This window comes from Eschrichtius robustus, chromosome 9, assembly GCF_028021215.1.
Source record: "Eschrichtius robustus isolate mEscRob2 chromosome 9, mEscRob2.pri, whole genome shotgun sequence".
Classification (NCBI taxonomy): Eukaryota; Metazoa; Chordata; class Mammalia; order Artiodactyla; family Eschrichtiidae; genus Eschrichtius; species Eschrichtius robustus.
In genome coordinates, this window is record NC_090832.1 from 117500913 (window position 1) to 117522957 (window position 22045).

At 40.5% G+C, this 22045-nt stretch overlaps 1 protein-coding gene across 1 annotated transcript in view; it reads left to right on the forward strand.

The window, feature by feature from the left end:
* Positions 1-22045, forward strand: part of KCNQ5 (potassium voltage-gated channel subfamily Q member 5) — a 569051-nt gene that overhangs the window by 526614 nt on the left and 20392 nt on the right. The window contains exon 11 of the mRNA XM_068550907.1: positions 21093-21201. Within this exon, the coding sequence (XP_068407008.1) occupies positions 21093-21201 (109 nt within the window). The remainder of the gene's footprint in view (positions 1-21092; positions 21202-22045) is intronic.

Sequence of the window (22045 nt, forward strand, 5' to 3'; positions counted from 1 at the left end):
ATCCATGTATCTGTTGATGGACACTTAGGTTGCTTCCATGTCCTGGCTATTGTAAATAGAGCTGCAGTGAACATTGTGGTACATGACTCTTTTTGAATTATGCTTTTCTCAGGGTATATGCCCACTAGTGGGATTGCTGGGTCGTATGGTAGTTCTATTATTAGTTTTTTAAGGAACCACCATACTGTTCTCCATAGTGGCCGTATCAACTTACATTCCCACCAACAGTGCAAGAGGGTTCCCTTTTCTCCACACCCTCTCCAGCATTTATTGTTTATAGATTTTTTGATGATGGTCATTCTGACTGGTGTGAGGCGATACCGCATTGTAGTTTTGACTTGTATTTCTCGAATGATTAGTGATGTTGAGCATCCTTTCATGTGTTTGTTGGCAATCTGTATATCTTCTTTGGAGAAATGTCTGTTTAGGTCTTCTGCCCATTTTTGGATTGGGTTCTTTGTTTTTTTGATATTGAGCTGCAGGACCTACTTGTATAATTTGGAGATTAATTCTTTGTCAGTTGCTTTGTTTGCAAATATTTTCTCCCATTCTGAGGGTTGTCTTTTCGTCTTCTTTATGGTTTCCTTTGCTGTGCAAAAGCTTTTAAGTTTCATTAGGTCCCATTTGTTTATTTTTGTTTTTATTTCCATTTCTCTAAGAGGTGGGTCAAAAAGGATCTTGCTGTGATTTATGTCATGGAGTGTTCTGCCTAAGTTTTCCTCTAAGACTTTGATAGTGTCTGGCCTTACATTTAGGTCTTTAATCCATTTTGAATTTATTTTTGTGTATGGTGTTAGGGAGTGTTCTAATTTCATTCTTTTACATGTAGCTGTCCAGTTTTCCCAGCACCACTTATTGAAGAGGCTGTCTTTTCTCCATTGTATATTCTTGCCTCTTTTATCAAAAATAAGGTGACCATATGTGTGTGGGTTTACCTCTGGGCTTTCTATCCTGTTCCGTTGATCTATATTTCTGTTTTTGTGTCACTATCATACTGTCTTATACTGTAGCTTTGTAGTGTAGTCTGGAGTCCAGGAGCCTGATTCCTCCAGATACGTTTTTGTTTCTCAAGATTGCTTTGGCTATTCGGGGTCTTTTGTGTTTCCATACAAATTGTGAAATTTTTTGTTCTAGTCCTGTGAAATATAGCATTGGTAGTTTGATAGAGATTGCGTTGAATCTGTAGATTGCTTTGGATAGTATAGTCATTTTCACAATGTTGATTCTTCCAATCCAAGAACATGGTTTACCTCTCCATCTGTTTGTATCATCTTTGCTTTCTTTCATCAGTGTCTTATAGTTTTCTGCATACAGGTCTTTTGTCTCTATAGGTAGGTTTATTCCTAGGTATTTTATTCTTTTTGTTGCAGTGGTAAATGGGAGTGTTTCCTTAATTTCTCTTTCAGATTTTTCATCATTAGTGTATAGGAATGCAAGAGATTTCTGTGCATTCATTTTGTATCCTGCTACTTTACCAAATTCATTGATTAGCTCTAGTAGTTTTCTGGTACCATCTTTAGGATTCTCTGTGTATAGTATCATGTCATCTGCAAACAGTGACAGCTTTACTTCTTCTTTTCCGATTTGGATTCCTTTTATTTCTTTTTCTTCTCTGATTGCTGTGGCTAAAACTTCCAAAACTATGTTGAATAATAGTGGTGAGAGTGGACAACCCTGTCTCCTTCCTGATCTTAGTGAAAATGGTTTCAGTTTTTCACCATTGAGAACGATGTTGGCTGTGGGTTTGTCATATATGGCCTTTATTATGTTGAGGTAAGTTCCCTCTGTGCCTACTTTCTGGAAAGTTTTTATCATAAATGGGCGTTGAATTTTGTCAAAAGCTTTTTCTGCATCTATTGAGATAATAGTATGGTTTTTATTCTTCAATTTGTTAATATGGTGTATCACATTGATTGATTTGCATATACTGAAGAATCCTTGCATCCCTGGGATAAACCCCACTTGATCATGGTGTATGATCCTTTTAATGTGCTGTTGGATTCTGTTTGCTAGTATTTTGTTGAGGATTTTTGCATCTATGTTCATCAGTGATATTGGCCCATGGTTCTCTTTCTTTGTGACATCTTCATCTGGTTTTGGTATCAGGGTGATGGTGACCTCGTAGGATGAGTATGGGAGTGTTCCTCCCTCTGCTATATTTTGGAAGAGTTTGAGAAGGATAGGTGTTAGCTCTTCTCTAAATGTTTGATGGAATTCGCCTGTGAAGCCATCTGGTCCTCAGCTTTTGTTTGTTGGAAGATTTTTAATCACAGTTTCAATTTCAGTGCTTGTGATTGGTCTGTTTATATTTTGTGTTTCTTTCTGGTTCAGTCTCGGAAGGTTGTGCTTTTCTAAGAATTTGTCCATTTCTTCCAGGTTGTCCATTGTATTGGCATATAGTTGCTTGTAGTAATCCCTCATGATCCTTTGTATTTCTGCAGTGTCAGTTGTTACTTCTCCGTTTTCATTTCTAATTCTATTGATTTGAGTCTTCTCCTTTTTTCTCTTGATGAGTCTGGCCAATGGTTTATCAATTTTGTTTATCTTCTCAAAGAACAAGGTTTTACCTTTATTGATCTTTGCTATCATTTCCTTCATTTCTTTTTCATTTATTTCTGATCTGATCCTTATGATTTCTTTCCTTCTGCTAATTTTGGGGGTTTTTTGTTCTTCTTTCTCTAATTGCTTTACATGGAAGGTTAGGTTGTTTATTTGAGATGTTTCTTGTTTCTTGAGGTAGAACTGTATTGCTATAAACTTCCCTCTTAGAACTGCTTTCGCTGTATCCCATAGGTTTTGGGTCGCCCTGTTTTCATTGTCAATTGTTTCTGGGTATTTTTTTATTTCCTCTTTGATTTCTTCAGTGAGCTCTTGATTATTAAGTAGTGTATTGTTTAGCCTCCATGTGTTTGTATTTTTTACAAATTTTTTCCTGTAATTGATATCTAATCTCATAGTTCTGTGGTCAGAAAATATACTCGATACGATTTCAACTTTCTTAAATTTACCAAGGCTTGATTTGTGACCCAAGATATGATCTATCCTGGAGAATGTTCCATGAGCACTTGAGAAGAAAGTGTATTCTATTGCTTTTGGATAGAATGTCCTATAAATATCAATTAAGTCCATCTTGTTTAATGTATCATTTAAAGCTTGTGTTTCCTTATTTATTTTCATTTTGGATGATCTGTCCATTGGTGAAAGTGGGGTGTTAAAGTCCCCTACTATGATTGTGTTACTGTCAATTTCCCCTTTTATGGCTGTTAGCATGTGCCTTATGTATTGAGGTGCTCCTGTGTTGGGTGCGTAAATATTTACAATTGTTATATCTTCTTCTTGGATTGATCCCTTGATCATTATGTAGTGTCCTTCTTTTTCTCTTGTAATAGTCTTTATTTTAAAGTCTATTTTGTCTGATATGAGAATTGCTACTCCAGCTTTCTTTTGATTTTCATTTGCATGGAATATCTTTTTCCATCCCCTCACTTTCAATCTGTATGTGTCCCTAGGTCTGAAGTGGGTCTCTTGTAGACAGCATATATATGGGTCTTGTTTTTGTATCCATCAGCCAGTCTGTGTCTTTTTGTTGGAGCATTTAATCCATTTACATTTAAGGTAGTTATCGATATGTGTGTTCCTATTACCATTTTCTTAGTTGTTTTGGGTTTGTTATTGTAGGTCTTTTCCTTCTCTTGTGTTTCTTGCCTAGAGAAGTTCCTTTAGCATTTGTTGTAAAGCTGATTTGGTGGTACTGAATTCTCTTAGCTTTTGCTTGTCTGTAAAGGTTTTAATTTCTCCATCAAATCCGAATGAGATCCTCGCTGGGTAATCTTGGTTGTAGGTTTTTCCCTTTCATCACTTTAAATATGTCCTGCCACACCCTTCTGCCTTGCAGAGTTTCTGCTGAAAGATCAGCTGTTAACCTTATGGGGATTCCCTTGTATGTTATTTGTTTCTTTTCCCTTGCTGCTTTTAATATTTTTTCTTTGTATTTAATTTTTGATAGTTCGATTAATATGTGTCTTGGCGTGTTTCTCCTTGGATTTATCCTATATGGGACTCTCTGCGCTTCTTGGACTTAACTGGTTCCTTTCCCATTTTAGGGAAGTTTTCAACTATAACCTCTTCAAATATTTTCTCAGTCCCTTTCTTTTTCTCTTCTTCTTCTGGGACCCCTATAATATGAATGTTGGTGCATTTAATGTTATCCCAGAGGTCTCTGAGACTGTTCTCAATTCTTTTCATTCTTTTTTTTTCTGCTCTGCAGTAGTTATTTCCACTATTTTATCTTCCAGGTCACTTATCCATTCTTCTGCCTCAGTTATTCTGTTATTGATTCCTTCTAGAGAATTTTTAATTTCATTTACTGTGTTGTTCATCATTGTTTGTTTGCTCTTTAGTTCTTCTAGGTCCTTGTTAAACGTTTCTTGAATTTTCTCCATTCTATTTCCAAGATTTTGGATCATCTTTACTATCATTACTCTGAATTATTTTTCAGGTCGACTGCCTATTTCCTCTTCATTTGTTTGGTCTGGTGGGTTTTTACCTTGCTTCTTCATCTGCTGTGTGTTTCTCTGGCTTCTTATTTTGCTTAACTTACTGTGTTTGGGGTCTCCTTTTCACAGGCTGCAAGTTCGTAGCTCCCGTTGTTTTTGGTGTCTGCCCCCAGTGGCTAAGGTTGGTTCAGTGGGTTGTGTAGGCTTCCTGGTGGAGGGGACTGGTGCCTGTGTTCTGGTGGATGAGGCTGCATCTTGTCTTTCTGGTGGGCAGGACCGCGTCCGGTGGTGTGTTTTGGGGTGTCTGTGATCTTATTATGATTTTAGGCAGCCTCTCTGCTAATGGGTGGGGTTGTGTTCCTGTCTTGCTAGTTGTTTGGCATAGGGTATCCAGCACTGTAGCTTTCTGGTCGTTGAGTGGAGCTAGGTCTTAGCGTTGAGATGGAGATCTCTGGGAGAGCTTTTGCTGTTTGATATTATGTGGAGCCATGAGGTCTCTGCTGGACCAATGTCCTGAACTTGGCTCTCCCACCTCAGAGGCACAAGCCTGACACCCAGCCGGAGCACCACGACCCTATCAGCCACACGGCTCTTTTCCACCAACTGCCATGACTGAAATCACTGCAGAAGACGCAGGGGGAGGCATGCAACCTACTGTCTGCAACCCTTTTAAAAACCATTCACTAATGGGTGTGATTGACAAAAGCTGAAGAAAAAGCCATATTGCTCCTGGGAAGAATGCAAGTGTAAAGATCTGAATAAAAAGATGTAGTTTTATATGCACCAAAGCACTTGTCAGCTCCTCTGTATGTAATGATAGCCCCCTGTTAAAGAATACTGTTGCGACAGCAATGTAGGAGACTGTTATTCCTGGCGTCAGTGGTCCCCTCTTCACCCCTATGGACGGCTCCAGCTTTGTTCCAGCGATCGGCAATACTATTCCAATCATCTAGGCATTTTCCATCTGTTAGCTCCTTCAACACCCACACAGCTGTTTTGCAGATAAGAAAATTGAGACCCAGAAAATGTAAATAACTTGCCCACGTAGCTCAATCTAAATACAGAGCTGGGATTTGGAATCACGCTTAGGCATGATTCCAGAGCTCTTCTTGTCCTACCATGCTGCTTAGCAGATTTCTTTCACATACCTCACATCACGAATGAGTGAATGCATGAAATGTGGAATAAATCAGCTATAAGTGTAGTGTTAGTCAAACGATTTGTTATCTTCTTTTCCAATTAATATGGCCAATCTGCTCAAGCCATGCCCCGTTAGTGATTACATAAACTATAAGTATTGTTTCCCACCCCTCCAAACGTCAATGTAACGCATCAGTAATTCCCATTATTTTTTGAAAGGCCACTCTTAAACGTTGCCAGCTCTGGCCAAGCTCACCCAAATGGTACAAATGTCGACACGTTGTCATTTCCTGGCGGTATCGCTGCTAGCCTAATAAGAATTGAAAGTTGGGGAATAGTTTACCAGATCTATTTTGAATTCCCCAACAGAATTGTTTAATGAATAGTGCAGATTTGTAATTCTGCAGTTTGTTGGGCCACTGCAAATCATGACTGTTTGATTGTGATCAGATGTCTCTGCATATGTTCAAAGGAGACAGAGCTCATCTTTTGGAGATAAGATTAAGTAAGTTCTCTTACGTTACTTTGCCATGTTTCAGAATGTTTCTCCCTAAGGTGACATACTGTCTGTCTTAGTCTAGAATAGCAGGAGCTATCCATCAGCCTCTTCCAATTTGACCTGGTTCAGTTATTTTACTGTACGAGGAGGCCGGCTGAGGTGGTGCCGGCAGGCTGGACCCTCGATTGTCTCAGTTACCTGCGTGTGGTTGGCCTTTGCCTTCTTATAATCACTTGGCTGTGCTAGGATTACCAGAACGTTCATTCTAATAAAGGCAGTCCTGCTGGACTATGGATTTGCCTTGCTTTTATTGCACACACTGAGATCACTTACCGGCAGAACTACGAAAGTCTACAAAAGTCGATCTATGTGTCTATGAGTAAAAAAACTATTTTCACAAAGCTGTGACTGTTTATGTATTTGTTTTCAATTGAGTATGGTGAGTTCTCAAGAAATTTTTTATGAAAATTAAATTAATCCAACACAGTGGTTAAAAACACAGATTGGGAATAAAAGGGAGCTTGTTTCAAATCCCACTTCCCCCACGAGGTAGTTTGGGAGGAGGCAAGTGACTTAACCTCATTGTGCTTGAGTTCCTTCTCTCTTTCTAAAGTAGCAGAAGGGAATTCCCTGGCAGTCCAGTGCTTAGGACTCGACTCCGCGCTTTCACTGCTGAGGGCCCGGGTTCGACCCCTGGTTAGGGGACTAAGATCCCACAAGCCATGCCATGCGGCCAAAGAAATAAAATAAAATAAAGTAGCAGGAATAAAACCTCCCTAATAGGATTGTTTGTGCACTAATGAGATATAATGTGTGTAATATTCTTGCCTGGCACAGAATAGGTACTCAGTACATTGAATGTATTGTTATTATTTGTTAATTCATTAATGCTAATTTCTGTATTAATTTTAATGAGTTAAAGTCCTGGACTTGATTAATTTGCATGTTTTCGTCTTCCTTTCTTCCAGCACTTGATGGCAATTTCTGTCAATGGTAAATGGAAGTTTAAAAGATATACGTTCACACAAACTTTATTTCTTCATTCCTTAGAGTGAGTTTTAGGAGTCTTCCTGGTGAATAATTTATATAATCACAGAAAGAATGAAGTTATCCTTATTATATCTCAGACTGTTTTTTATCATGAATCATTGCCTTTATTAAAGATGACAGAGATAATGCATTTGTTCTGGAAGAGAGGCATTGATTTACTATATGACAGCACAGTACATGGCACATAATAGTTGCTTGGAAAATATTGATTGTGAGTGGATAATTAACAGATAATGAACAAATAAATGATTTAATATGTATTTATTCAGGAGTCAATTCATTGCACCTCTTTATAGAAATTGCTTTGGGATTGTAAAAAGCCCCCCACACAAATGAGATGCATCGCTGAAGCCCAGAGTGTGATATTATTAAAAGTGTTTATTGCTGAATCACTGAATGTTGAGGTAGTCAAGAAACTGGATATTTGAGTGATTTTTAAGAAGATATAATGAAACTCCTGTATTGCCTTATCATTGCAATAATTTTAAATACTCCAATGTTCCCTTTTGAATAAAGATGGTGAATATATCAGTAGTAACCTGTGCAATTCAAAATAATTTTTTAAGTATTTTACTAGGCAGTTACTAGGCACTGTTATGGTGTGATCAGCAATTTTAGCACAGAGACCACGTCAGTTATTTTTGAACACTCTCCAATGCTTCATATCATCGCTCAAAACAGAAAGACTCCTTTTAATTAAGTGACAGGAACTGTCCATGAATTTTTGCCAGCGTTTCTGCTAGCCAGTAAGTAGGGTTAATTGACAATCCCTAATAGAGACTCTTAGAGAAATTCACATCATAATTAACATAATTTAAGATGCTGATAATGCATGAATTATCTACTCAATCAGCGTGTCTACTCAATCGGCGTGACTGGGGTCTTTGGTCTTACAGAGAAAGTGCTCAAGTGCAGTAGTGTCTTACATAATAGATCCCTCATTAGTGTGAATTAGTATTTCTGAATGTTGCTAATTAGCAAGCCTGAGAACAAACACAATAAAAAATCTGGTTTTCCACATTGCAAGAGTGCTGGTTAGCGTGTTTGGTAAACACGGTTAGATTACCATTTTGACTGAATTCCAGCAACCAAGTTTCCCGTGGTCGGCAGGCACTGTGCGTGGTATGTTTTACCTGCCTGGGAGTAATCAGCCGTGCGCTACGTTTGCACTGCAAGTTGAGATAAATCATATTTTAGGAAGTTATCAAGGATGTAGTTTGGTGAAGAATAGGGACGCAGTGTTCTATTTCTGAGGTGACTTAGAAACTTCAAAGAGAAAGCCATGAGAGTAACCCTCGTTTTCCCAGGCCGTAACTTATCTCAGCTGGTGTGGAGCCCACCCACTGCCCGCCCTTATGAGACGTGGGCTGCAGACTGCACGCATTTCTGTGTGCCACCTGGTGGGGAAGGGCGTGAAAGGGACAAAAAAAGAGTTTTTATCTTTCGTGCCAAAGAGCAGCGGGTGATTTTTTTTTAAACATCTGAGATAGAACTGATGATGGAGAAGTTAGAAAAGAAGAAGTCATGAAGAGAAGTAAAAATGGGGGTTGCACCAGGCAGAAGAGACTGTCTATAGTCCTTTTCAATCTACGGTAGAGTGTCGTGAAATCAAACTCACAAGGTGGGAGGTGTGGGGTAGATGGGATGAGGCAGGACAGAATAGGAAACAGACTGCATCACAAGTAGTAGGAGCCAGGATTATTTCATGAGCCTTTTAGATTTTTTTCAAAGAATTCGTATTTTACCAAAGTAATTCATTTGCCTAATTTTAAAAGTCATATAATAAAGATGAACACAAAATGAATCATAGATGTAAAAACATAAAGCTATAAAACTTTTAGAAAAAACATAAGAGACAATCTTCAGGATCTGGAGCTAAGCAAAAAAGTTCTCAGACTCAGCACCAAGAGCACAATCCATGAAAGGAAAATTGACAGAGTGGACTTCATGAAAATTTAAAACGTTTGCTCTGCAAAGTACTTTGTTAAGAGGATGAAAAGACAAGTTGCAGGCTGAGGGAAAAGATTTGCAAACCACATGTCCAACATAGATAAGACTCAAGACTCAAGAGTTAAAAAAAAAAAACATTGAATTAGAAAATGGTCAAAAGATAAAAACAGACATTTCACTGAAGAGGGTACACATATGTCAAATAAGCACATGAAAAGATGTTTAAATTCATTTGCTATTAGGAAAATGCCAATTACTACTACAGGAGGTGTCACTACACACCTATCAGAATAACCAAAATAAAAAGTAATGACAACACAAAATGCTGGGGAGAATGCAGAGAAACGATTTCTTATCTGTTGCTGGTGGGAATGTAGAATAATACAGTCAGTCAGGAAGACAGTTTGGTAGTTTCTTATAAAACTAAGCGTGACTAAGAAATCGTATTCTTGGGCATTTATCCCAGAGAAATGAAAACTTTCGTTCATAGAAAACCTGTACACAAGTGTTCATAGCATCTTTTCTTCATAATAACTAGAAACTGGAAGCAACCCAGATGTCATTCAGTTGGTGAATTGGTTAGACAGACTCTGGTACACATGTACCAGGGATACTATTCAGCAACAAAGGTGAACAAGCTATTGATGTGCACAACATGGCTGAATCTTGAGGGAATCATGCTGAGTGGAAAAAAAGTCAATTTGAAAAGGTTGCATACTCTATGATTCCATTTATATAACATTCTCCAAATGACAGAATTATAGAAATGGAAATGAGATTAGTGGTTGCCAGGAGTCATGGCAGATGGGGGATGGGAGGGAGGAGTGTGGCTGTAAAAGGACAACATGGGAACTCCTGGTGGCGGTGGAAACATTCCGTATCTGGACTGTATCAGCGTTAACACCCTGGCCGTGACATTGTGCTGTAGCTTTGCAAGGTATTATCCCCGGGGGAAACTGAATAAAGGGTACACAGGACCTTGGTATTATTTCTTGCAACTGCATATGATTCCACAATTACAAATTTGAATTTGTAGTTACAACTAACAAAACTGAAAGTTTAATTTAAAATAATAAATAAAAAGTCAAATAATATGAACTCTTTATATCAGAATATGATGTTTCCCTGCCTCAGCTCTCCCACTCTACCGCCCAGGATTTCTTTCCAGAAGCAACCATTTCTATTTTTCTGTTGTTTCTTCTGATACTTAACAAATGTCCATATTTTTTCAATAGTATGTGCATACAGCTAACTTCTGTTTAATCAATTGTGAACATTTTCTATTAACTTAAAATTCTAGTAAATGAAGATTTAGCTCTTTTTTCACTGTTTTCCTTCTGCAGACCCTCCCATCCTTCCAATCTAGGTTTTGTAATTTTTTGATAAGTCAGAATTCAGGGTCTACATTATACCTGTATGTATTATGTTGTACTACTACTGTTTGTTTTTCTGGTAGTAAATAAATGCCTATTTCTTGCTTTTGTTGCTTTCATAATTCTTCCCACATCTTCCAATAATCCGTCAGTAAAACTGTTCACAAGGTCAGTTGTGTCAGTTAAATGATCCAGTTCCATGGTGGTGTTTCTTGGAGACGCCACCCTCCTTTCAGCCGGGCCGGCTGCTCAACAAGCCTGCTGCACAGATGTTAGCTTCTGGCTTCCTTTTGATGTTCTTCTAGATTGCCTTCCCAGCCTACAGGGGCTCATGATTTTGTCTTTCTTGATTTAGTCCCTATGATGGAAGGCATATTGCTGACCTCCAACCACATGCCTGCGCATGGGTCACGCCAGTCCTGCATGGACGGAAGCGTCTCCACCTGGCCCACGGCGACCACCCGGGGTTTCTTTCACCCTCATCCTGAGCCGTGTCTCCTGCACCGGGCCGTCCTCTCTCTTGATTTACATCCCCATTTTGAAGGGGTGCGTCCTCCAGAACACTCCTGAGGAAGAGTACAAGGAAAGCAAAATTTTTTGGAGATCTTACATGTCAGAAAATGGCTTTTTTCCATCTTCATGCTGCTTGATAGGTTGGCTTGGTATACAATTTTAGGCCAGAAATCATGTCACTTTGGAATTTTGAAAGCATTGTACCCTGGTGTGCTTGTTTTCAGGATTGTTAAGTCCAAAGCCATTCTGATGTTTGTACGTAACCAGTGGTGTGATGTTGTCTGTCTTATGTTTGGAACTTTGTAGGATCCACTTTTGTCCCCAGTGTTCTGAATTTTCATAATGATTTTCCTGGGCACAGATGTATTTTTATCTACTATAGTGGGGACTCACGGGGTCATTTCAAACTGGTAATTTGTGGCCTTCTGTTCTAAAATGTTGTGTTTTTTTTTTTTAAATGATCTCCTCCCTTCACTTTCTCTGTTGTCTCATGGAAATTCATTATTTAGAGACAGGGCTTGGGGACCGGCCATCTGACTTTCTTCTTTTTTCTCCCATTTTCTACCTCTTTGTCTTTTTGTTCTGTTTTGGGGGAGTTCTGGCCGACTTTATCATCCAAACCTATCATTTCTAAGGTTCTTTATTGTTGTTGTGATTGTTTACTGTGTCCCTCTATTTTAGCTTCCTGTTTTTGCTTCACAGATGTAGTACCTTGTTTTATCTCTGTGAAGATGTTAATAACAGCGTTTTCTTTTGCTTCGTTTTGGGTTAATCTTGATCTCTTTGTACTGGATGATTTCCTCAGGCATTTAGTAAACTTTGGGTGTCTCCTCGCAGAGAAGTGTGGGATCCAACATGGGTGACGAACTTCTGAGCATGTGGCAGCGGGCGGTCAGCTTGACCTTCCCCATGGGTGGATCTGGGTCAGCCGTTTCCTGGGAAACCTCTGGGGTCAGGACCTTCAGCTGTTTCTTCTTGGGCCGGTCAGACTCCCAGAGAGGTCTTCTCCAGAGTCCTACCTGGAGGTGCAGGTCCTGCTGCCATTGTTGAGATGGTGACCGGGCGCTAGTGGGTTCTCAGCATTCAAGCTATATATGGTCACTTGGAACCCATGCCTGAGGACCCCTCGTCCGAAGCCCCCCAGCCAGAACCCTGCTGGAAGAGGAGCGGAGTCCTGCCCAAGGCTGCAGGCAGGGTGCACACAACCTCCCTCCGGTCAGTCACCCTGCAGGTACCGAGTGCTGCCCTGACTTGTCTGAAGTGTGAATTTTGCTGTTTCTCGGCTTTTCCCAGCCTTGGCTTGGGGTTTTCTCTCTGGTGCCAGCTAGTCGGCTACCTCACTTGCCCAGCTGCTTTCCTGCTTTCAAGATTATGTTGTTGCTGCCTCCCCTCCAGTTCTACCCTTTTATGTGTTTAAGTCTTTTTAAAAAGTATCATCACTATAGTTTTAGTGAGCTTTTCAGAGGGATCAAGATTAGATGTGTATGTTCATTCCACCGTCTTAACCTAGAAGGGAACTTCTGTCGTGTGTGTGTGTGTGTGTGTGTGTGTGTGTGTGCGCACGCTAGATCGCAATAGCAAGTGTATTTCTTATTGTGTCTAAAAGTCAAGCAGATTTGGAAACTGATGCTAGGCCATGCCAACAGCAAAGTTGTCAAGTCCAGTCAAAGGCCAGTTGTATTTTCTCTTTACTGTGAAAGTCTTCTAAGGAGCTGAGGGAGTTTCCATGGTATATAGAGCCATTTTTTCAGAATGTGGTAGTCACAGGATAATCTAGATCTAACTCTTTTTTGGAAAAAAAAAAAAAAAAAGGTCAGCTGCACTTCCTCTGATAGTGTATTTGAATGTACCTCTTCATTTCTGTTATGGGTACCACGACTGTATTTTGGGTCCCAAATTTTCCGCTCCACATAGAGAATGTCACAACACCAAAAACTAAAATAAACAGCAAGCACAGCTGAGTTATGCAGTCTCTATCAATCTATGATCTTCAGTTGTGCTAACAACATTTGCATCTACTTTGGTAAAAATACACAGGAAAATGCAATTACCTGTTCAAAATATTAAAAGTAGCTCTTTAACTAGAATATTGCTTTAAAAACTCAAAAGGATGTTTTATTTTGAAACCAGTAGAGCCCACAGATATGAATATTGGGACTTTTTTTCAATAAGAACAAATATTTATTTTTCAGAATTTTTTCCCTAGTACTATAGCATTTTAATTGTACAGCCTAGGAAAAAAATTCATGAGAAAATGTTCACAGATGGATCAAAAATTTCCTTATAGCTTTATATTTTATTTTTATCAGAATTCAGTGAGATAATTTCCTAATTCTTAATAAGAACTCACTTTTAAGCTGTTTCCTCCAGACCTTCTAAGATTCAGAACTGAGTGAACAATGGTCACATGACTGAAATCTCACACTTTGTCCCTGCTGTACTAACGGCTGTAAAGCACTGGGTTAAAGGTCACATTTGGAAATGCACAGGGGAGTGAGTATCCAAAAGTGATTTATGAAGTTACACTGTATCTCACTGTAGTATATTTACATTTCCATTAGTATGCATTGTTCCTGAAGAGGAAAGTAAGTCAAGATGGGCTTCTTTATTATATTTATATGGAGGATGTGGGTAGAGAGCCCTCCTGCTGGTTGTACTGATGTTAAAATTCTTCTATTATTTACTAATTGTAAACTTATAGACTCAAGAATTTAAAGTGGACCTACAGGTTGCGTGTCAACCTAAAAGTAAAAGTGCAGTGTACCATATTTATTCAACAAATATTTCCTGAGTTCTGCTATAGAAGTTATTCATGCTTTTACTTTAAACTTATTTTGCCTCTTAAATATTTTCATGGACCACTGGGGGGAAATCCTGTTTTTAAATCCTATAAAAATTAAACACTTTGAGGAAAAATTGGATCTTTTTTCCACAGTAGGACCTCAAAGTATATCTAGTCATGAAAGATCACCAAAACATACAAACAACAACAACAACAACAACAACAACAAAAAGTAAAAGAGAAAACGATAAGGCCAAATCCAGAGGTTAGCTAGTGCGTTAAACTTTGTGATCGATCAAAGAGATGGAGTGGACGAGTATCACTCACCCTGACTGGTTCCCTGAGTAAATACTAGTTTGCTTACCCTGTTCCAGGCACTCTGTTCCAGGCGCTTGAGATACATCAGAGAACAAGATGACACTCTTGGCCTTGGGTTAGGGAGTCCTGGTGGTTCTCTTGGAGAACTGACACTGAGCGGAGGCCTCAGCAGCTACGGAGCCCCCAGGCCGTCTGGAAGGGAGCATCCCCAGAGGGAGCCCTAGGGAGAGAGGTGCACGGTGCCCGGAGCAGCCAGGGGGCCTGGAGGGAACAGAGAGAGGGGAGCCCTGATGGGAAGGTGGGAGAAGGGGCGGCACACGGGGCCCTGCAGGCCTTCTGAAGACTCGAGCTTTTGCTCTGCAAAACACGGGGAGATTTGTGGTCAGGGAGGCGCGATCTCAGTGTTAAAAGGACTGCTGTACCCTAATAACCCTGTATCTTGGGCAGGTCATCTAAGCTCACTGATATCAACCTAAAAAAAACAGGAAACCAATTCAAGAGGCAAGAGCATTTATTTGGGATCAAAGAACTGCAATTTGGGGTACATGTATTGGGGTAGAAACACAAATAGTGTCCCTATTACAGGAGAGGGAATCAGGGTTTTTAATGAAACAAGTAAGAGGAAGATGAGACAGGCTGCCCTTAAGAAGAGTCCATTGGTGCTGATAAGTAAAGCTATTAGATTTGCACTTCACTGATTAGTCCAGCAAAGTGGTCACCAGGTAAAGGTTCATTTTCATCAGTCCCTTCAACACGGTTTTCTCATTCTTGCTGACTTCTTGGGATGCTGGCAGTTTGGCCCAGTTCACAGGGTCAGAAAATAGGATGCAAGGCAGTTCCTCTGGGATGGCGGCTCTGGCCCCGTTTTAAAAGCCCCACTTAACGTCATTTTTCACTCCGAGCTGCAGCTCCTTCATTTGTGTAGAATGAGCACGATATTTCCAGCCTGCAGTATAATATTTTAAATTACAGCTCACCTTTGTAAACCATCTCACACACAAGGACTGAATGAACGAAGGTCCGAAACCCAGTCCTAAAATCCTACATCCAGACTTTATTGGAGTCAAGGGGAAATGCTTCACTCACGAAGCAAACGTGCACCGTCAGGGCTCTGGGGGTGGTAGGTACATAGATGAGGAGATACGGAGAAGAAGGATGCATGGATGAAGGATGTGGTCCCTGCCCTCGCAGCTCACTGTCTGCCGAGGAAAGGGGTTGTAAACAACAAATATAAGAGATATGTATGCAGAACAGGAGGACAGGGCTGAGTCAGTCTTGGGGGTCAGGCTGCATTTCCCGGAGGCCACAGACTCAAAAGCCTTGTGTCTGGAAAGCTGGATCTGAGGCTCTGAACTCTGTCCTACTGCCCTCATGCTCTTGGCTTTGGATAACTCAAAATCAACAGGAATTGCTAAACCGCAAAATAAAATTCTGGTTTTCAACACGGCGCAAGAGTTATACGCATGCTGAAATGCAAGTGATTTGTTGTAAATATTCCGATGTTCTTCTCATTTTGGGGTGCTCTATGCATATAATCATCTGTCCACTGCAAATTCAGCACCCGCAGATTGCCAGCCAAAAAAAAAAAAAACGGAAAGGGGGTGTGTAGAGGGTAGCCCTTGGGAGAGTAGCCAAAGGTAATAATGCTTAGACAGCACCTTGAGGAACTGTTCGTCGTCCGGTGTAGCTGGAGCATGAGATGAAACAGCCATATAATAAGATGAGGCCGAATAAGGGCTTTTGAGCTATCAAAGCAAAGTCCCCCCCATGGCAACCAGAGATGTGCAACTTCTAATCGGTGTTGAGAAATAGACTTTGACGTTAAACATCAGTTGATGCAAAGAAAGATACTGGAAGGGAAGAGGCCAAAATTTAATAGGATTTGCCCGGGTGTTAGAACTACAAAAACCTTTACTCATTCTCCATGATTTAATTTAAAATTCAAACTTTCAAAGTTTCTAGGAGAAGCGTGCATTACTGTCATAATGAGAGAAAAACAAAGTTAAAATAAAAACTATTTGAAAAGGCAAAAGTCTAGAACAAAAAAATATATTATCGGGAGTATTTTTCTGGGTTTCTTATTAGTGTCTTGAGGACACAGCAGCACCCAGCACAGAACAGAAGGAAAGTCCCCAAACAAGGACGTAGCAAAATAATATCGTGCTGCTGCATCAGGACCCAGGCAGTTATTCTAAACTCAGCTGGATTAAAGGAGATGCCTTTGAACTAGCACGTGGCTGAAGTGGAGACTGTAAATTTAAGATGATATTTAAGGTATCGGAAATGATAGCGGGGAAAAGGTAATTGAAAGACAAGCAGCAGCAGAATTAGAAAATCAATTATATTTCGTAACAGGTTGTAATAAATTAGTTATCACCACCACTGATAGTGGCCTTTTTAATGTGTGTGCCTTATAGCACAGTGGAATAGAATCATTACGTGATCCATTTAAATGCCTAAAATGTATTGCGAACTTGTAGCTTTCACATTTTTACTATAAGAAACATATTACAGTAGTTGTTTCTTTTAAGTTCTGCAACTTGGGAAGATTTTATTTTCTTCGTTCTAATTGTTTTCCTATTTTTCAAATACTCTATTTCAAACAACATATATTTTTTTGTGATGGAAAAAAATCTTTAAACTCCTTAAGTAACATCTTACGGAAAAACCTGAATGAACTTTTTGGCCAACCCAGTAAAAGTAATGTAAATCATCTGTAGTCTTATGCCCTGATACAGCTAATTTCATTTTTATATATTCACTTCCAGCTGGTTTTCTACTTCTAGCTGCTTTTCTTTTTATATATCATGGTACATAGTTCTAATCAACGTATTTGGTTTCATATTTTAATTTTACTGAACACTTAAAAATACTTTCATACTACCATGTACTCTTCAAAATTATCATTTTCGTAGCTGTGTAGTACATCAGCATGGTGAAATACTATAATTTACAGTTTCCTACTTTGGGACATCGAAATTTATATAGCCATCTCTCTATAATAGGCACTGATGCAATAAAAATTATTATTTTTGAAATTATTTTCCAAAGATAACTTTTCTGGTATAAAATTATAAGATTGTTGATTTTAAATTTTTTTAAACTTTTTCTTGCCGTAAAACTTTGTTCTGATTTACATTGTCACTAGCAATGTCAAAGTGTACCAGAGTCACCTCAATTTTGTTAGTATTAGTTATTATTCTTTTGCTACTAAATAGGTATAAGTCCATACTTTCAAATAATTTTAATTTTTTTTTTTTTTATTTCTAGTTAGGTTGAAAAGTTTTCTATCATTTTTTGCTACTGGTGGTCTTTCCTGACTGACTTATTTGTAGAATACATTAATATTTTGGATTGTGATACATTCAAATAAGCTTCTTATACATTATAAATATTAAGCTTTTTTTTATACCTTTCAGTTTTTTCCTAATCAGGACTTTCCTTTGCATTATAATTTGGTCATTTCAGGTGGTAACATTTTCTGTCTTCATGACCAAGGCGGTCAGCTGTCTCCTTTATAATTCCTCTTAGTGACCAAACATCAGGCAATTACCATTTCCTCCACAGACAAACACATGTTTTCTGCTAGGTTTTGACAGTTTGATTTTATTTTTGTCTCTGAACATGTGAGTCTCTCGTGTGTAAGAACAGTAGTGACTCCGTTGAAAGAGAACAGGGTCACGGCCTGCAGAGCGGGTCTCAGGTGGCTGAGGGGTGGAAAACAGTGGCTGGAATTCAGAAAGCCGAGGCCTCCAGGCTGTACAATAAGATGATGAAACCTGTTCCCAGGTCACCAGCTCGTAAGGGATTTCTTTTTCTGTTTTTTATGATGTGATTATTTCCTGTTGTCTTGGGAAGCACCTATATTGCCTCAAACTGTGCAAAATACACTGGTGATGCGAGGGGAAACATGGAGATGAGCCCAAGTCCAATGGCAGACTAGTCACACACACACGTGCCCCGGCTCCGGCTGGGGGAAACCAGGGGCACCGTTTTCCACTTCCAGTCAGTGGTCCTTCTTGGCTGCACATGGACACCTCCAGGGAGCTTTTGTAAACACTCTGAGGCCTGGGTTCCAGCCCATCCTGAGTACTGAGATGTGATTCTAACATGCAGCCAAGGTTGAAAACCATTGTAATCATTTCGTCAAGAAATCTAATCTGTAAGAGCAGGTGACAAAGAGAAAGAACCAGAAACTACCTGTCCTTTTTCTCATAAACACCTGCATCTTGATGGCAAAATTTATAGTGGGAACAGGAAGACGGCCTTTGGACGTAGCAGAAGTTTCCAGAATCTTCTCTTTACCTCCTCTCTATCATGTAAGGTCCAAGTGGCTCTTTCCAAAAACTATGGAATAGAGTTTCCAAAACCTGGGGGAACAAAGTATTTGAAAGCAAATCTTGAGCACAGCTAATTACTAGGAGCCAGAGCGGCTTGGGGGAGACAGAGGGCTGTATTTCCAGCTTCCTTTCTTCCCAGCACAGACGGGGCGTGCGCAGGGCAGGCCCACCAGACACAGAGGCTCGCCCACGCGGAGCACGGCTTGGGGAGAACCCCACACCGCTGGCACGTGGCCCTGCAGGACTGGGGTTTTGCAGATAGGTGCTCACGTGAGCTCCTGTTCCCATGACCCACATTCTCCAAATGCCAGGGCAGAGGGCCAGCGGTGTGTTCGGAGAGCTGAGAGCACAGAGCCAGCCGTGGCTGGAAGCTCAGCCCCGCCCAGGTGCCTCAGAGGTCACGCAGGGTTTTAAGCCTCTAGGAATCCCGAGAAGAACATTTAATTGTCATTAACCTCACTGGAAAGAATATGGGCATCTCAAGATACTTACGAAACAGAAAGATGGCATTTACCCCATTTTTGTGGCTTTGGAATAAGGGGGAAAATTCTCTAACTCAGCCCTTGCTTCGACACATGGCAGCAAAGATGTATTTCCTGTTAGTTTGCCCTGACCAAACTTACAAAAAGAAAAAACTGTTTTTAAAGACTGAGAGCTTGATTTATGCCTTGAATAATCAAGTTTTAAGTGGTATAATGAAATTCCCTAATAAAATGGCTTTGGATACAATGTCTCCCATCCTCTGCCCAGCCTAATCCTAACCACCAGAGACACAGAAGGTCTTACTGGGGTGCAGGACGGGGGCAGGGAGAAAACTGTCTTGTCGCCGTTTGGGACGTTCCCCCCTCCACTTTACAGTCAACGCGAACGTTATAGTTTCACTCTCTTTACTTTTGTGCTTATTGTGACAGCACCTACCTGGGGAAAAAGTTTTCCACTAACCTCATAACAACAAAAGGACCCTGACTTTTATGCCGTTTAATTATCATGCTTACCTTCTCGGAGCCTCAATTTCAGCGTCTAAAAACCAGGCATAACATCACCAACCTGTACAGTTGCTGTAAATAAGAAACCTAATATGTGCAGAAGCTTTGTCTAAGCGCCTGGCATACATTTCAGCGAGTGGTTGCTATTATGATTGTTATTGTGAAGTGGTGGTTCCGGAGAACCCACCTAGGAGGCTTGGGGGCCAGAAGGCCAGAGGGTCCATGACAGAGAGCTGTGAAGACCCATCTGTATCTCTTCCCCTCACCACCCCTGCTCCCAGCACACCATAAACCGAGTAAACACACAGTGAATCGTTGAATCGAGCGATGCACCAACTGCATCCCGGATGTGAGCACTGCTCCAGTGAATGGGCCTCCTACAGCGTTTCGGGACCTGTAACCCAAACAGGACAGCCCATGGCAAAGCCTCCTTCTTTTATGACGTAGTAGATGATCCCTAATCAGGGCAGGAGACAAAAAGCAGTTTTAGTCCCTTCATTACATCAACATTTAAAGAGGCTCAAATAGGGGAGTTCCCAGGTGGCCTAGTGGTTAGGATTCCGGCAGGGAACTGAGATCCCGCAAGCTGTGTGGCCAAAATAAAAAATAAAAATAATAAGTAAAGAGGTTCAAGTAGTATTTGGAGGCTACATAACTCTTTTCTCCTGAGTACACTTTTGTTACTTTATTACCAGGATCATACATGTTCATTGCAGAGATTTTAGAAAATATAGCCAAGCAGAAAAAAAAAAAAATCATTCTTAATCCCAGATATAGGTTGTTTCTTTAATAATATATTGTGACAGTTTTCCAGTCATTAGTCATCATTTTTAACAGATTCTCAATATTCCATTAAATAAACCTACCAATACTTATTTAACCTATTCCTCCTTACGGGAATTTTAACCTGTTTTCAGTATTCTGTTACTGAAAACCAAGCTGCAGTGATGTGCTTATTCCTTATTAATTTTATAAATTCTTAGTAATTTGGTGTTTATTGTAACCCTGCCTTTTCGTCAAACTTTGCAGTTAAGCCGAAAGTTATTTTGCTCGGTTTACGGGAAGCTGATTTTCTTATCCAGTCTGAGAATCTGCCCTCGGCCTTGGCAGTGCTGTCGTCAGCAAGCTCTGTCCTGGGCTGCCCACGTCCAGTAACCGACGGGGAGTCCGTGTGCTTGGATCCGAACGCTTAGCACACTCGTTCAGGGCGTGGGACGACTGGGGTCAGTGCCATGGGCTTCAATCTCTGTATATACAGGCCAGTTCACTAAATGTCCAAAAACTGCTTTCCTAACTCCAAACAGCTGTTATTTAAACTCTGGCTGTTAGTTTCAAAAGAACTGGGCAGAAGAGCACGAGTGGATCGACACAAATCCATCACCTCTACCGGGAAGAAAGTGTGTCAGCAGCCCCATTTCCCTGCGGAAAACAGCTCAGAAAGGCAGTCATGTCAAACCACATGAAATCGGTTAGGCCGTAGGAAAAGGAGAAAGAATAATGCTGGGAAAAACAATTGGCCGACCTTGTACGTGTTGATTTATAAGCCGAGTCTGTGAGTTCCCCGCCATCCCTATGTGAGACCAATTCGGTAACAAGTTTTAAATTGCTGCTGTGCTGCTACCTAACTGGCCCTTTTCTCTTGCAGCTGACACGGCGCTTGGCACCGACGACGTGTATGATGACAAAGGATGCCAGTGTGACGTGTCCGTGGAGGACCTCACCCCACCACTGAAAACTGTCATTCGGGCGATCAGGTTGGTGAAAACCTCTGACAAAATGATTCTGAAACCTCCCCCTGATTATCTGAATCACTGTGTTGCTAAATGCTCTTTCCTGCAGGTAAATCTCCCGCAATAATTCCTTTCTCTTTTCCTGTTCATCCCCATGCCTATTAAATTTTGAAATATTTTTTTTTAATACAAAACTTGACTGTGTTCAACACGAGATGGGTTATAAAAGGTGGGTGGGATTTGAAAAGCCAGGCCGTACCGGACAGATTACGTGAGAATTGGCTTGTTGTGTGAACTTGTTGCTTTAAGGACATCTGCGTATAGATACAACTGGATTTTTTAAATTATTTGTTCGCCTTGGTGCTTCAACCCATGTTCTGTATTTCGTGTCGAAGAAGAGTCCGTCTTTGCTATTTCAAAGCAGGTTGACTTCTGAACGTGGGAAGCCTAGGGGTTGCTCCTGTCCTGCTGAAATATAATTGTAAAGTCTGACTGTAACACACTTCCTCTGCTGCTGGCAGAAAACTGAGAGGGTCCCAAGCAACCTGTATTTGTATTTCCAGGATCCACTCCCCCAAACAATCCAGGATCCGGACTAAATGAACTGCTGCTGTTCAGCCTGCCCCGTGTCATCCCTTTGGGAGAACGTGTATCTGTCAGGGAATGCAGAGTGACTGTTTGCAAAGAAATGCCTCTGCTCTTTTTGGCTTTTCCTGCCTCTTACCAGAAAGCCTGAGGAAAGCTGAAAATATCCAGCCCAGTTTAGCTACCCAGATACGCAGTCTAAGCTCAGACATCAATATGATGGATTCTGTACTTTGGTCTGAGCATCCTGTTAGACATTGCTGTACTCTGTGGTCGGGGGTCA